This window comes from Marmota flaviventris, chromosome 2 (genome assembly GCF_047511675.1).
Source record: "Marmota flaviventris isolate mMarFla1 chromosome 2, mMarFla1.hap1, whole genome shotgun sequence".
Taxonomy (NCBI): Eukaryota; Metazoa; Chordata; class Mammalia; order Rodentia; family Sciuridae; genus Marmota; species Marmota flaviventris.
The window spans coordinates 157973372-157987932 of record NC_092499.1 but is presented as its reverse complement, the minus strand read 5'-3'; the positions used below and the strand labels follow the sequence as shown (position 1 = coordinate 157987932).

General features: G+C 38.1%; 1 protein-coding gene across 2 annotated transcripts in view; it reads left to right on the top strand.

Annotated features, from left to right (window-relative positions):
* The first annotated feature begins 7016 nt into the window (after positions 1-7016).
* The window catches only part of Kiz (kizuna centrosomal protein), a 127368-nt gene continuing 119823 nt past the window's right edge, over positions 7017-14561 (top strand). For both annotated transcript variants that reach the window (XM_071608689.1, XM_027953705.3), the window contains exons 1-2: positions 7017-7177; positions 12387-12449. In XM_071608689.1, coding sequence (XP_071464790.1) covers positions 7089-7177; positions 12387-12449 — 152 coding nt within the window. In that variant the 5' untranslated portion in view covers positions 7017-7088. The remainder of the gene's footprint in view (positions 7178-12386; positions 12450-14561) is intronic.

Below are 14561 nucleotides of genomic sequence, written 5' to 3'. Positions count from 1 at the left end.
CATCAAGGTCCACTCCTGCAGGGAGAAAAGGGTATGAGGATTTGGAGCTTTAAGTCTAGTCAAAAAGGCTGATTCCTTTTTGTCTACAAAGGGATAATCCTGGAAACCTCATGAAGCACAAATTCAAGGACTTCAGTAGAATCATAGGTATACAAATGTTGTAAGACAGAATGAGCCTATTTCATTTAACCAGTATTTATAGTTAGAACAAGCATTAAACTATAACATTTTTCTACTACTACTCTATTATTCTGCATTTGATTTGTTATTTGGCTTTCATATAGTTCATATATTTTTAGAAACCCATTTATTAGCTGCTAGTTTATATGATTTGAAATAAAATGAGGAAATCTATTGTTTTTATTTTATTATTATTATTATTATTAGTGTTGGGGAAAGGAGTCAGGGACTCATGCATGAGTTTTCATTTTATTTATTGGAATGTGAACTTACTTCTTATTCTCTTAAATTAGCTATTACAAATGTCATTAAATCAAATGCTCTCAGCACGCGCGCGCGCACACACACACACACACACACACACACAGATTTTGGGGACAGGCTCATGAGATCATGGGGATGGGGGATATGAGTCTTTTCTCCTAAATCCTCAATTGAATGAAGGCCCACCTACATAAGAGAAGGTGCTTTTAATATGATTTGATATCATATCAAATAATATTTGGATATGATCTGAGTGGGTCCCTCAATGGTTCATGTATAGGAAGCTTGGTTATCAATTTGGTGGTGTAGAAGTATTGGAACCTTTAAGAGGTGGGGCTTAGTGCAAGGTAATTAGGTCATTGCTGGTGCTCCCCTCAGAAGAGCTCAATACAGTTTTCATGGGACCCCAGTTAGTTCCTACAAGAGTGAGTTATTATAAAAGAATGAGCCTGACCCCTGATTCACTCTCTGGGTTCCTATCAGACCATGTAATTGCTCTCATATGTGCTCCAACATTCTGATGCCATCGCCATCCTCTCTTAGGCTCTAATCAGAGGCCCAAACAGTGGGACCACCTGATCTTGAACTTCCAGGCTCCAAAAACTGTAAGCTAAATAACCTCTTATATTTACAAAGTATCCAATTCCAGGTATTTTGTTATAGCAATGGAAAATGGACTAATTACAGACTATAATTTGCTTTAAAGTCTACTGATTTAAATGTTAAACCCATCTCAAAAATACTTTACAGAAACATCTAGACTGGTATTCAATAAAACATGGTGCACCATGGCCTATATAGGTTGATGCATAAAACTGACCGAATCACCTCCCATCAAGGACAGCATCACCCATTCTAATTCCTGTGTTTCCACTTCCCAATGAAAGTCCTCTCTCTTTCTCTACTATGTTTCTCCATCTTTCCACTTTAGATCTACATTGTCCAACACAGTAGTTACTAGCTACATGTGGTCCATTAAATTTAAATGTTAATTATTAACATTAAGTAAAATGAAAAATTCAGTTTTTCAGTTGTATTAGCCACATTCAGTTGCACAATAGCCACATGTGGCTAGTGGCTACCATATTCATAAGGCAGAATGGAACATTTCCATCATTCTAGAAAGTCCCATTAGATAGAGCTATACTAGATGGTTCTTCATTATATCTTGCTTAATCCTCTCATTCTAGGTTTGTGGTTTCTCTTATTATCTGTATAGTCACATAAATCCTCATTTGAGAATTCTGTGAAAAGATAATTTGATGTGTTTTCATACTCTCCATGGAATGCTTGTGTATGAGTCAGGATAAGCAATGCAAGCTGGTGAAACAAAACTCCAAAATACCAGTCGTTCAACACAACAGAGGTTTATTTCTTGCTCAAGTCACACTTACATCCTCTTTGTAGTCATCCACTCTTCTTCCAGTGCCTAGGAGTTCTCCATTGGATCCACTGCATCTAACCAGACAACTAATGAAAACTGGGGGAAAAAGATTGTGTGGGATATTTGGGGACTAGGCCTGAAAGTGTCTACATTATTTCTGCTCATATTTCATTGGCCGAACTTGATCATGTAGACCCACGTAACTGCTAGTGATAATGAAAAATACAGTTTTTCTGAGCTTCAAGGAGAAAAATGAAACAGAATATTGAACACATAATGTTGTATCATAGTATGTAGAAAAATGCATTCTATGTTAATGTATATTATTCTCCAAACAATAAATCACCTATATGTAAAAACCTTAAGGATCACATAGTATATGTTTTACATATAATATGAATGATTTGAATTTGTCCTCCAAGTTTTTATGTATTGAAAGTTCATCCCCACTGTGCAGCATTAGGAGGGTGGAAACAATCTGACTAAGATGTTTAGATATGAGACCTTTGGGAGGTGCTCAGTATTAGATAAAGTCATTAAGGTGGTACCCCTGTGGTTGAATCCTGGTGGCTTTATAAAAAGAAAGAGACCACAACAGAAACACTTTCACATATGTGCTCTTTGTCTCTTGCCAACTGATGCTGTGTGCTACTTTGGGACCCTGCCAGCAAGAAGGCCAACAGCAGCGGCCAAACCACAGGAGATATCTAAACTTTGAGCCTCCTCAACCATAGGCCAAAAGAAAACTCTTTTCTCTAAAACTTACCCAATCTGTGGTTCTTTGTTATTAGCAATAGATAACAGATTAATATATCATATAAAGAAATTAAAGGGCTGGGGATGTGGCTCAAGTGGTAGCATGCTTGCCTAGCATGCATGAGGCACGGGGTTCTATTCTCAGCACAACATAAAAATAAAATAAAGATATTGTGTCCACCTAAAACTAAAAAATAAATATTAAAAAAAGAAGTTAAAAATGTCAATTAATGAGTTTCAAGATCATAAAAAGAAGGATAAGAGAAGGCTGGGGTTGGGGCTAGGGATGTGGCTCAAGCGGTAGCGCACTCGCCTGGCATGCGTGCGGCCCGGGTTCGATCCTCAGCACCACATACAAACAAAGATGTTGTGTCCGCCGAAAACTTAAAAAAAAAAAAAAAAAAGAGAGAGAAGGCTGGGGTTGTAGCTCGGTGGTAAAGCACTTGCATAGCATGTGTGAAGCACTGGGTTCAATCCTCAGCACCGCATATAAATAAGTAAAAATAAAGGTCTATCAACAACTAAAAAATACATTTAAATAAAAGAAGGATAAGAGATATGGACTCTGGAATAAGTCTGTGTCCAAATCCTATCACTAGCATTAGCTTGACAACACACTCGTAATGTGATCTTAGGGCAGTTGTTTAATATTATGATCCTTTAAAGGAATGTCATAGGTTTAAATGAAGCAATAAATGCTTGCATCAGTATAAGTCCTCAATGGCAGAAAGAGTTACATACACAGATATATATGATATCATATCTCTATTTCCAAAGCATAGGATACAATAGTGATTAAAAGATAAAATATTTTTCCCATCTCTTATGACTTCAATCGCATCCCCTCTAAAATACACATGTTGAAGTCCTAACTCTCAATATCTCAGAATAGGACCTTATTTGGAAATAGGGTTATTGTAGATGTAATTAGTTAAAATGAGATCATAATGGAGGAAGATGGGCCCTTAATCTAACATGATTGGTGCCCTTACACAGAGGAAGAACATTATGTGAACATCAAGACAGGGGATGTGCTTATAAGCCAAGGGAACACCAAGGATTACCTGAAAACTACCAGCAGATAGGAGAGAGGTATGGAGCAGATTCTTCTTCACAGCCCTCAGAAAGAACCAACCCTGAAGATATCCTAACCTTGCTCTTTAGCTCCCAGAACTGTGACACAATAAATCGTCTTGTTTAAGCCACCTAGTCTGTGGTGCTCTGATATGGCAGCCCTAGCAAATTAATACAATATCCAATTTGTTGACTCAGATATACAGGATTTAGTGGGGGGGGGGGAGGGAGAAAAGTACATGGTAAATGCATTTTAAAATGTAAAATTCTAATTTTAATATATCTCTAAAGCCAACTTTTTCATTCATTAATTTAATTGTTTTTGAGTTTCAAAAATGACAATTTCATGTGGTTTACCATAAGATCACATGATTACTGAGCTGAAACAAGGGTTTCCCTTGCTGTTTGCTTAATAAGGCTATCAGGGACACATATTTTGTACTAGAATTTTTACACAGATCACCAGCTATATGACCTTGTCCAACTCCCTTACTCTTCCAGAACTTTTTTTCTCCTTTTTAATATAAGGGGGTGAGGATAGACTCCTCCTCCTCCTCGTCTCTAGCTAAGACATCATGAGTCTTATAGGAAGCCTTGACAATCTAGCAGATTATGGCTCACAGTCCAGGTAGGCTAAAAGCAGAGCTGCTTACAGTAATCAGCTTTGATAATATAAAAAAAAAAAACTGAAGAAAAATACTAAAAGAGATTTCCCCAGCAAATTAAATATTCAAAGTGAAGAACCCTGAATTATTAAAGTCTGTCACCATTTAGAATGCACATTTTTAACATAAACACATTAGAAATATTTCATTCACTATGTATTGTTAGTAGAGGGTGTCCTCCATCTAGATTTTCATGGTATTAATGAATTAACCATAGAATGCAAATTGTCATTATTTTGAATTATCTATTTATTATTGAATTATACTTAATTTTAGACTCTCCTAAAATGGCCTAATAAATGGCTAATATCATCCTAATAAATGACACTAAATCTGTATCATCTGCTTCCTCTATGCTATTTACTGGAAATAATTATAAAATAGCTATATTGTTTGGGAATTTCATCTCCCCCTGAGATGAAAGCTAACCTGAGTGGGGGTGGACCTAAATAAAATATCCTAAAAATGTAATGCATATTTTTTTGGTGAGGGTTATTAGTAAAATTTTGGTCACACTAAAATCAATAAAATCAACAGTTGTATACTACCACAGAATCAATTTGATACAATGATTTCACATAGCAACTAAATAAAGTTACATCACTACTACCCTTAGACCTGGGCAAGAGGACGGTGCCCTTAGCTTCTGTATATTATAAGCCTGTTCTGACTCTCCTCTGGCTACTTATTTGAACAAGGCAAGGAGGCTCCAGGGTCAGAGGACATGCCATCAGAAGCTTACACACACATATTCCCTTGTAGGACACATTACAGGTATCCACTCCCTGATTCCTGCTTAAAGAAGCTACTTTCCAAGGCCTTCAAAAACCTCTTTCCTGGGCTGGGGCTGTAGCTGAATGGCAGAGTGCTTGCCTAGCACATGTGAGGCACTGGGTTCAATCCTCAGCACCACATAAAAATAAAAAACAAAAGCATGCTGTCCATCTACAACTACAAAAAGAAAAAAATAAACAAACAAACACAAAAACCCTCTTTCCTGGTTCACTGAAGTTCAACCTGAAGTTCACCCTTAGGCCAAGAGAAGGTAGGCATGTAAACAGCTGGGATTTGTGGGTGTGGGGAGCAGGAAAGGCACATATATCTTTGCCCCTGTGTGAGGTCCTTCATGGTGCAAGACTGAGCCTGGGGTGAGAAATTAGGGAGTAGACTAGGGAAGGAGTCAGAATGAAATTCCACCCTGGATTTCCAGGTTTTTGTGAGAGCATATGGGTCAATGTATGAGAAGAGATCCTTTTTTACTTAGTTTATTATCTTGATTTGTAACTGTTCATATACAGGCAGATGGTAGGAGGACCTTCATCCTTATTCTTGCTCTTCGACCACTGGAGTGTGAAAGAAAGGCTAAGTAATATTATGATTTTATATTGTTGACTGTTGAGTGTCTCCTGTTCTAATGATCAATTTACTAGTGTAAGTCACAAGTTGCACATAAGTGAAATTAATAACTGAATCACCAAAAGAAGTGAACAATAAGGGATTAAAGTTTCTTTTTTTTTTTTTTCTGCCCTGTGGGTTTTAGAATATGGTTGCCTTTCTTCAGGAAGCTTTTTGTCATGCTGATGATGGTGTTGTAAAAGCTGATGCTTCCTATGTGCTGGGCCCTCTTATAAACAATAACACACTGCCAGGCATGTGCCATCACGCTGGTAATTCCAGTAGCTCCGGAGGCTGAGGCAGGAGGATCACGAGTTCAAAGCCAGCCTCAGCAAAATCGAGATGCTATTTAACTCAGTGAGACCCTGTCTCTAAATAAAATACAAAATAGGGGTGGGGATGTTACTCAGTGGTGGAGTGCCCCTGAGTTTCAATCCCCGGTACGACCCCTCCCCCGCAGCCAAACAAAAACAAAAACAAATCAATAACACATATTAACTAATCTAATATTAAATTAATCCTGCTGTAACAGCCTCATCATTTTACGTATAAGGAAACCTGGGCTTCAGTGAAGAAGGTAATTTGCAGGTGGCCACAGCCTGGTAGTGGAAGAAGAGATCTGAGCCAAGGCTGTCTGAGTCCACAGCTTCTGCTGGAGGATTCTACAGGATGTCCGGAATATTGTCCATCAGAGACATCTGCACAAATAAATGTCTGTTTCCCAAGCAACTAGTTAACAACCTTTCCCTCTCCACCCATGAGCACCTGCAGCACTAAACATATCCTTAGAGGCAGCGTGGAGTTTTCAAGTAAGGGGGTGAACACAGCAGTATTTGGGGTTGTTTTTTGTGTGGTATTTGTTTTGCTTTTAGGTGCTGGTGGGGAAACAAGCTTACCACAGTGCCTGGCTCTCAGCAAATCCTGAGAAAAAAGGAGGGAGGGCAAGTGGAAGGAAGCGAGAGAAGGCATTTTGTAACGCAATTTGTGCAAATCCCGAAGGATGAGGCAAGGGAAACACGGGGGAGAAGAGGGAAGCACACCCAGGACTCAAAGCCGCTTACCCAACCATCTGCCTGTAGTCTCCGCCCGTGGGCTCAGAGGCCGTGGATCTACATTCACCACTGCCCAGCACTAGTCCAGCTCTCGGAAAACCTCTGCCCCGCCTTTCCGTGACGTCCTGCCTTCGCCCTCTACGGCGCCCAGCCCCGCCCCTCACCGCTCCTCTCGCCCCGCCCCACGTCGCCCCGCCCCCGGCAGGAGGCCTGGCCGCGTGTTTACCCGCAGTGCATGGTGGGGCGGTCTCCTCGGGCAACCGAGACCCGTCCGTTGCCCAGCGGCGAGGCGAAGAGGGCGGGTGAAGTGGCGGCAGCATGCACCGGGCCCCCGCCTCGTCAGCACCCCTGGCGAGCCCCGACTACTACGAGAGGGTGGGCCATCTTCAGCATGGGCTACGGGACAGGTAGGGCGACCATGGGAGAGGGCGGGCAGTGGGCCCGCGCCTCTGAGGGTCTTCTGGATGCCCTGCCCTCTGTTCCTTACCATTTTCCCCTGCTTGCTGTTCACCTGGGCCCGGAGTCCGCCTGCGACGCCCCAGAGGCTCCGAGTGGAGCCTAGAGTTCAAAGTTTGCTAGAAATATCTCTAGTGTAAGTGGTGCGCGCTGAGAAAGGTGAGACACCCCTCCCCCTACAGAAACTAAAGCCGGGGACCCCCTTGAGGATGCGGCTGCGACTCTGGATTTGCCCATAAGTGAGAGTGGGAGTTCTCCTGCCTGTCACTCTCCATCAGGTCTTATGAATTTCTCTAGCCCCCTTCTACATGCCCCCCTCCTCACTCTCTCTTCAAATTGTCATCCGACCTTGACAGCTGCACTGCATCAATGATGACAGGTCCAGGAACGCAGGCTGGAGAGAGAGAGAGAGTGTTCGTCAAACACATGCCCTATTCAAATGCTGGAGACTTTTTTGGGGGGGAAGCTGGGCCTAGCTAGATATCCAGGAAAAAGACGAAATTTCTAGCAGGAGAAGTTCAGCTTCCAGAGGATTCGTATTGCCTTTGATTAAGACATGAAAGATGAGAACCATCCAAAACAGTTACATCTAAGAGTGCATAAAGAGGGAAAATTATGAAGCAATTGACTATTAATAACCAAATGAAAGATAAGTTGTTGGAAATCTTATTTAGCTACTAAATTAGTTGGAGTTAGAAATCTCATTAGTTGACAAGAAAGGAAATAGATTTTTGGATCTCTTGATAAACAAAACGTTTAATGAGTATTAAAAGTTACAAAACCATTCTAGTAAACGGGAGAGCTGCGTATGTCACAATTCTAAAATGATAACAGTACAGTAATTACATGTAAGGTAAAGGCAGAAGTGATTTTGAAAATGAATTGCATTCATCTTATGCTGGATTTAATTTTTGTCAGTTATTTTACAGAGCCTCTACAACAGGCCTCCTTAATTGTCCTCATTATATTTTATCTTCTTTTGAACATCCAATTTCTTCCTAACATACTGTCATTCACCTACTCTAGGATCTTCTTCATCTGCAAATAAAAAAAAAAAAAAATTGTTCCCTATAGAACCTTCCCTGCCCCAACACATTTATTGCACTCTCAGCATTCCTATAGCACTCTTCATGGAGGCTTAAGTTCTTGTTGCCTAGACTAAGAATTCTAGGGGCACAGGAACCGTATCTAGCTGAATTTTCAGCTCACAGTAGAGGACCTGTGGCGAAGGAGGCCCTTGATAAATATTTGTTGAATTTATGAAAGAAATCCCAAAGTCAACCAGCTATGTCTAGGAGTTATGAATATCTTAAATAGAATTGAGCAGCCACATATTGTTACTAAATAATGACCATTTTCCAGCCAACCAGGTAGAATGGATCCTATGATATTTCCAAGATGATCTTAAGTGTCTGCATATACCTGATAATTAAAAAACAAGTTAACGTGTTTCAGTACATGTAAAGTGTTTTTTTGACTTTGTGTCTATTCTATTTGAAGGGTGGCTTAGCTATCCCAGGTTTTTAGTTATTTGTGTGTCTTAGCCAAATATTTGATCTTAAAATGTTACTGATTTAAATGGTTTTCTTTCTGAACTAAGTTAACTGTGAGTTATTTTTGCTTCCTATACTAGGAACACATGGCTGTTTATAGTCTTTATGGTACAATAACTGTGAAATGATTGCTCACTTTATGTTTAACACTTATTCCTTTAATTATTAAGCAAGGTGAGGCTGTTGAAATTGAGAAATTCAAGTCAAATTTTATGGCCTATTCACACTTCTGTTTTTGGAATTCATGTTTTACTTATAATTTAGTACATATCTATTGCTGTGTGTATTCATTTTTCATTTGAAGAATCCATTACTAATTCTAATTAATACACAGTATACACAAAATAGAAGCAAATAACTTTAAATACATAGAAGGCTACAGTAAAAATGTGGAAATCCGAGTTCTAATCCATGACCAGTTTTGAGATCTTGAGCAGGTCATTTGGCCTTTCCGAACCTTGATTCTTTTCTAGAAATAAGGGGACTTGACTAATAGAGCCGCATATTTTTTTTCTACTATAATGGGTTTGAAAGTTTTTTTTTCAATTGTAAGCTATAATTTTGCAAAACAATACATAAAGAATATCATTGTCCATGTCCTATTTGAATGTTTGGGTGTACTTTTTCCTAAAAACCAATCCCATTGACCACAGGGTTCATTGTCTCTTAAAATTCTAGTAATTTCAAAGGTTGTAAGCTGGGAAGTAGTCACAGATGCTTAAATTCAGAAACTTCTGGAGAGTGGAAGATTAAAAAATAAGACAAAAAACCAAATGAACAACAACAAAAAAACCCACCTTTTATTCTTTCTCAGCCCCTTTAGAGGAGGTCATTGAAATGTTACCTGATCTAATAATCATGCTTTTCCCTTGTAACTGCCATGTTTCAAGCCCAAGTCATCTTATCTGTATTCTCCCATAGATGGAATTTTATTATCTGAATGTTTTCCTGTGTTTATACACTATTTTCTTTTCATTGTGGTAAAAGTCAATAATTGAATCTAGAAGAGTCTAATGGAGTGACTTGTTATACTATGTATACTGCCCTGCCCATAAACATGGTAGAAACATACGTAGATTCGACTCTTAGACTTATTGTATATAAAAACATCTTTTTAAAAGGCCCATTAATTAGTTCCAGTTTTTTCACTGCCAATATTGATTCAAGTGACATATCAAAATAGAAATTGATACAGATCTTAGTTGAATAAAGTTGAAGACAATGGAGAGTTGTGCTGTTGAAGCAAAAGGATGAAACTCAGACATATAAGGACTATCCAGCTGTGTAAAACTTCACAAGATCCAGATGAGGAAGGGGTATAATGGACTAAAAATGTGGACTATTTAAGTATCCCAGGACAGGATTCTGTAGTAGAAACTTAATATGTAGGAATTATAAGGTAATCCAACAATAGGCCTTTCCTTGTCTTTTTACTGGGATAACAATCTACTTTAAGTCTTACATCTAAAACAGATGCGAATGACTTAGCATTCAGAGGTGCTGCAGTATGGATGAGGGGTTTAGAAAATAGGCCAGTGATAAGATTAGCAGCATTTTTGCCTAAAATAGAGGACCAAGAGGTGTTTTTTAGTATGTGAAATGTTCTGATAGAGAGTGTGACCAGTAGGTATCTGCATCTACTTGAATAAAGGACAGGAAAAAAGAAGTTTTGCTTTCATTATTAAAAAGAACTTGTTGCTTGGGAGGTGATGGATTTCCAGAAATTGTGATCCTTTTTGACTAGATACCATGGATTAATTTTTTAAATTATTTAAAGTAAATTCAAGATTACAGAAAAGTTGGAAATGTGGGACAAAGACTTCCAATATTCCTCTTACCCAGATTCTTCAACTACTGCTTTATTACATTTTCATTTTCTCTGTCTACCTATCTAAAATCATTAGTCTTTTTGAAACCATTTGACAGATAGGATGCCCCATTACTCCTAAAATCTCTAGTGTGTATTTCCATAAAACAATGACACTTTCGTATATAATCACCGTACAACCTTCCCAGTCAGGATTCATCCTTGATCTACCAGTCTACAGATTACCAGCAGATTTTACCAGTAGTCCTAACAATGTATGTTTTTCTTTTCTGGCCAAGGGTCTCATCCAGAAACCTGGATTACATTTTGTTTACCATGTCTCTTTAGCCTTTTCCAATCTGAAATGATTCCTCAGTTTCCCTTTTTCATGTTTTTGATAATTTCAAAGAGTTCAATATTTGCTCTAGAGAGTGACTCTCAAGCTGGATCCATCTGATGGCCTCATGAGCATACCACAGTCATTCATTTTTGCCAAGAATACCACATAAATAAAGCATTGCATTGGAGGCACGGGGTCATAGATGCACTTAAAAGTCATTCTGGCCTACTAATTTAATGACAAATTGCCCATACTACCCAATTATTCATTCCTTTTAGTTATACATGACAGTTCATTCCTCATGATCAAAGTACTCAACTGATTTATGAAATCTTTGAAGGGGGAAAAGTGATTAATAAAAATTTCTAATGTTGAATTTGTCTTAATAGCCTTTAGTTAATGTTGAACCTGCCAAAAACCACCAGCCTCATGGTTTGGGCTACTATTGCCACCTTTGCTACCCAGTTTCTCCAGCTTCTTCCCCAGGCTTCCTCCTCTAGTTCACTGCCAGCACTCACCTGACCATCACAGATTAAGTCTATTAATAGGAGCTGACAAGCTGGGCATGGTGTGTATGCCTGTAATCCCAGCAGCTCAGGAGGCTGAGGCAAGAGGATTGCAAGTTCAAAGCCAGCCTCAGCAAAAGCAAGGCGCTAAGCAACATCTGTAAGACTTTGTCTCTAAGTAAAATGCAAAATAGGGCTGGGGATGCTCAGTGGTTGAATGCCCCTGAGTTCAATCCCCAGTACCGCCACCCAAAAACATAGCTGACAAGTAATGGTGACATTACAAAGTTATAAAAAGACATTTCCTGAAATTTGAAGTGATAAGTGTTAAGCAGCTTGCTCTTCATCAAATGTGAAGCCAGATTTGCTTTTCAGAATCCTCTTCTGAACTCAGCCATTTGGCTATGCCCCAGCTTTGCTGGTTGGGAGCAGGGGAAGCTGCCAATCTTCAGTCCAAAGTGGATTTGGAGAAGAATGGTTGTCCAGGCCTATGTTCAAATGCTGCTGACTCAGAGAAAACTGGCCATATTTTACTGATTTATCTTCTTTGTTATCTGTCCTTCCCCTGATATGTCACCTGCCTTAGGACAGGGCCTTTGGCTTGCCATGTTAGTCTTCAGACTTAGAATAGTACCTGACTTAGCACAGGCATGCAAGAAATGCTTGCCAAATTAATGAACTTGCTTCCCAGCCTTTTTTCAGGATATGCTTTCCCCCGATTTTGAAAATCTTTTTGCTTCATATTTGTGTCTTTTGTTTTTTAGACTTCCCTGGTGAGTGGTAAATATTTTTGTGTCTTTGTATTTCAAACACATTTGGCATTTTCTTATTAGAAATACCAAGAGAAGTAGACTTTCAAAGTGATGTGATTTTGAAGATGATCATGGTCTAAATTTATCAGTTTATTACTTATCAATGTAATGATTTATGCAATGTTTTCTTTTTATATAATAGTGAAAAGAAGAGGTTGGACCTGGAAAAGAAACTTTGTGAATATAATCAGTCTGATATATGCAGGTAAGAGATGATAGTGGTGACATTTTTCGAGCCAATTTACATATGATGCCATGACATCATATGTAAATATGATGTTTAAATTTTAAATCAAAATTTAAACCCTAATGTCATGAATTCTGTATTTATAATGATTTGAAGTGAATGCTGCAATCTAATGTAATCACTATCAATAAAGATTATTTTAATCATTTGGTATTTGTGTTATTTCAAGACTGTTTTGCATAAATATTTTAATGTGAGATACAGTATATAGTCTTATCTTTTTGATCACAATTTAAACATATTGAGCTTCTATAATGGTTAAGGCATATAACTATAATAGCTAAATTTTGAAGAAAACTGCAATAGGCAGGATTACCTAGTATGTCGTTTGTTTATGGATATATGAGAATTACTATTAAAAGTATTATAAGCAGTAGGAAATATATATGTATATACATGTAATATATGTTAAGAATAGATTTTTAATGTTTAATTTTATTAAACTTCATCCTTAAGCCAAATGGATAGCATTATCTCCTATATAATTCATATGAAGAATTTCTGACTATAATAGCATTAAACTTGTGATTTATCCATGCCACACTAAGAGTGAAAAATGAAAAGATCTCATCTAAAAAAAAGTCTAAGAATTCTTTAAAAGCAAATCACCATTAAGTCCATTTATTTTCTTATCTTCAAAATTATTTTTTTATTTTAAAATTTAGTATTTCTAAGGTTTCCAGTCAAGGTAGACATCCTTGACTGAAAGAGATGACCATTCTCTCTGGAAAAGAGACCATAGGCTTGTCTTGTCTCTGGAAGAAATAGTATTGAGAATGTCATGACATCAAGAGTGGGCCCACGTCTGAAGAGATCTGTGCAGTTGCCATTTTTCTCACTGATGGTTACAGGGGCAAACAGAAGACAGAATACAGTCTGTTCTTGGGCAGCTTCTTGGTATGGTAGTATAGAAAAGTGAGTGTGAGAGAAGTATGTGGATAGCTGAGGCTGATGCTATTAGGTTGCTGCAGCTGAGGGATTCTCTGTTGTCCCTCCATATTTCATTTTCATCATCTCTCTTCCCCCTTCCCCAAAATTCTGCACTAACTGAAACTTCAATATCTTAAGCACTATAAGATTTTTTTGTAGTATAGTGTAAGCAGCAGGCTCTATTGGCAAGTGCTTTAGTTCAGTTTGAGACTCTCCACTTCTTAGTCAAGTGACCTTGAGAGATTATTTCAATATTCTGTGACTACATCTGTCAAATGGGAATAGTGATACTTATGAGCACTCAGTGAGTTAATATGTAAAGAGCCTTAAAACACTGACCCAGAGGTAGAGTTAATAATTTTATTTTTATTGTATTTTTGTTAATATCCTCATTATTTTTCCTATTTATTGCTTTTGTGCTTTTCAACATGCTGTTGCCTCTGCCTGGAATGTTTTCCTCTACATCTCTTCATTCTTGCTTTTCCTCAGTTTGGGTTTACTTTTGTTCATCTTTCAGGTCTTAGCTAAAAACTTATTTACACTAGGAAGGCCTCCCTGCCTCTTTCAACTAGGTCAGATTGCTTGGTCTAGAAAAATTTCTTTAGTTTGCCTCATAGCATTTATCACACTGTTTTTATTTGTTTGTTTTCTTGTTGACTGTAGCTGTATCTATGAATGATTACATGGATGGATGGATGACTTACTAATTTGATCAGCTTTGAAGGGTATTGGGTGGCAGAAGACATGGTTACTATTGTACTTACTCCAGGTAGACTCTGGATACCACCACCAGCTTACTAATATGCTCGAGTATGAAAGACAGTATGTTAGGTTCTACCTCTATTACTGTCAAAAATGTAGCAGCAATAAAAATAAACTTTTTATGCAGTAAGAAAAATGGAGACAGCCAACCATAGCCAGAGCATAGCATTATTAGCACAATAATTTCTTGAAAATTGTTGGTTTAGGTTTAAGGTCTATGATTAATTAATTTTGGAAACCTTCCCCCATCTTTGCAAATTGGTGTTTTGAGAATGAATATGTTTGTGACTTTTTAAACTATTTTTGCTTGATGAAAAAGTATTGAATAGTTTTTTGAGGCAACAGCATAAATGCTGCACAACCTGTGCTCTTTTATAA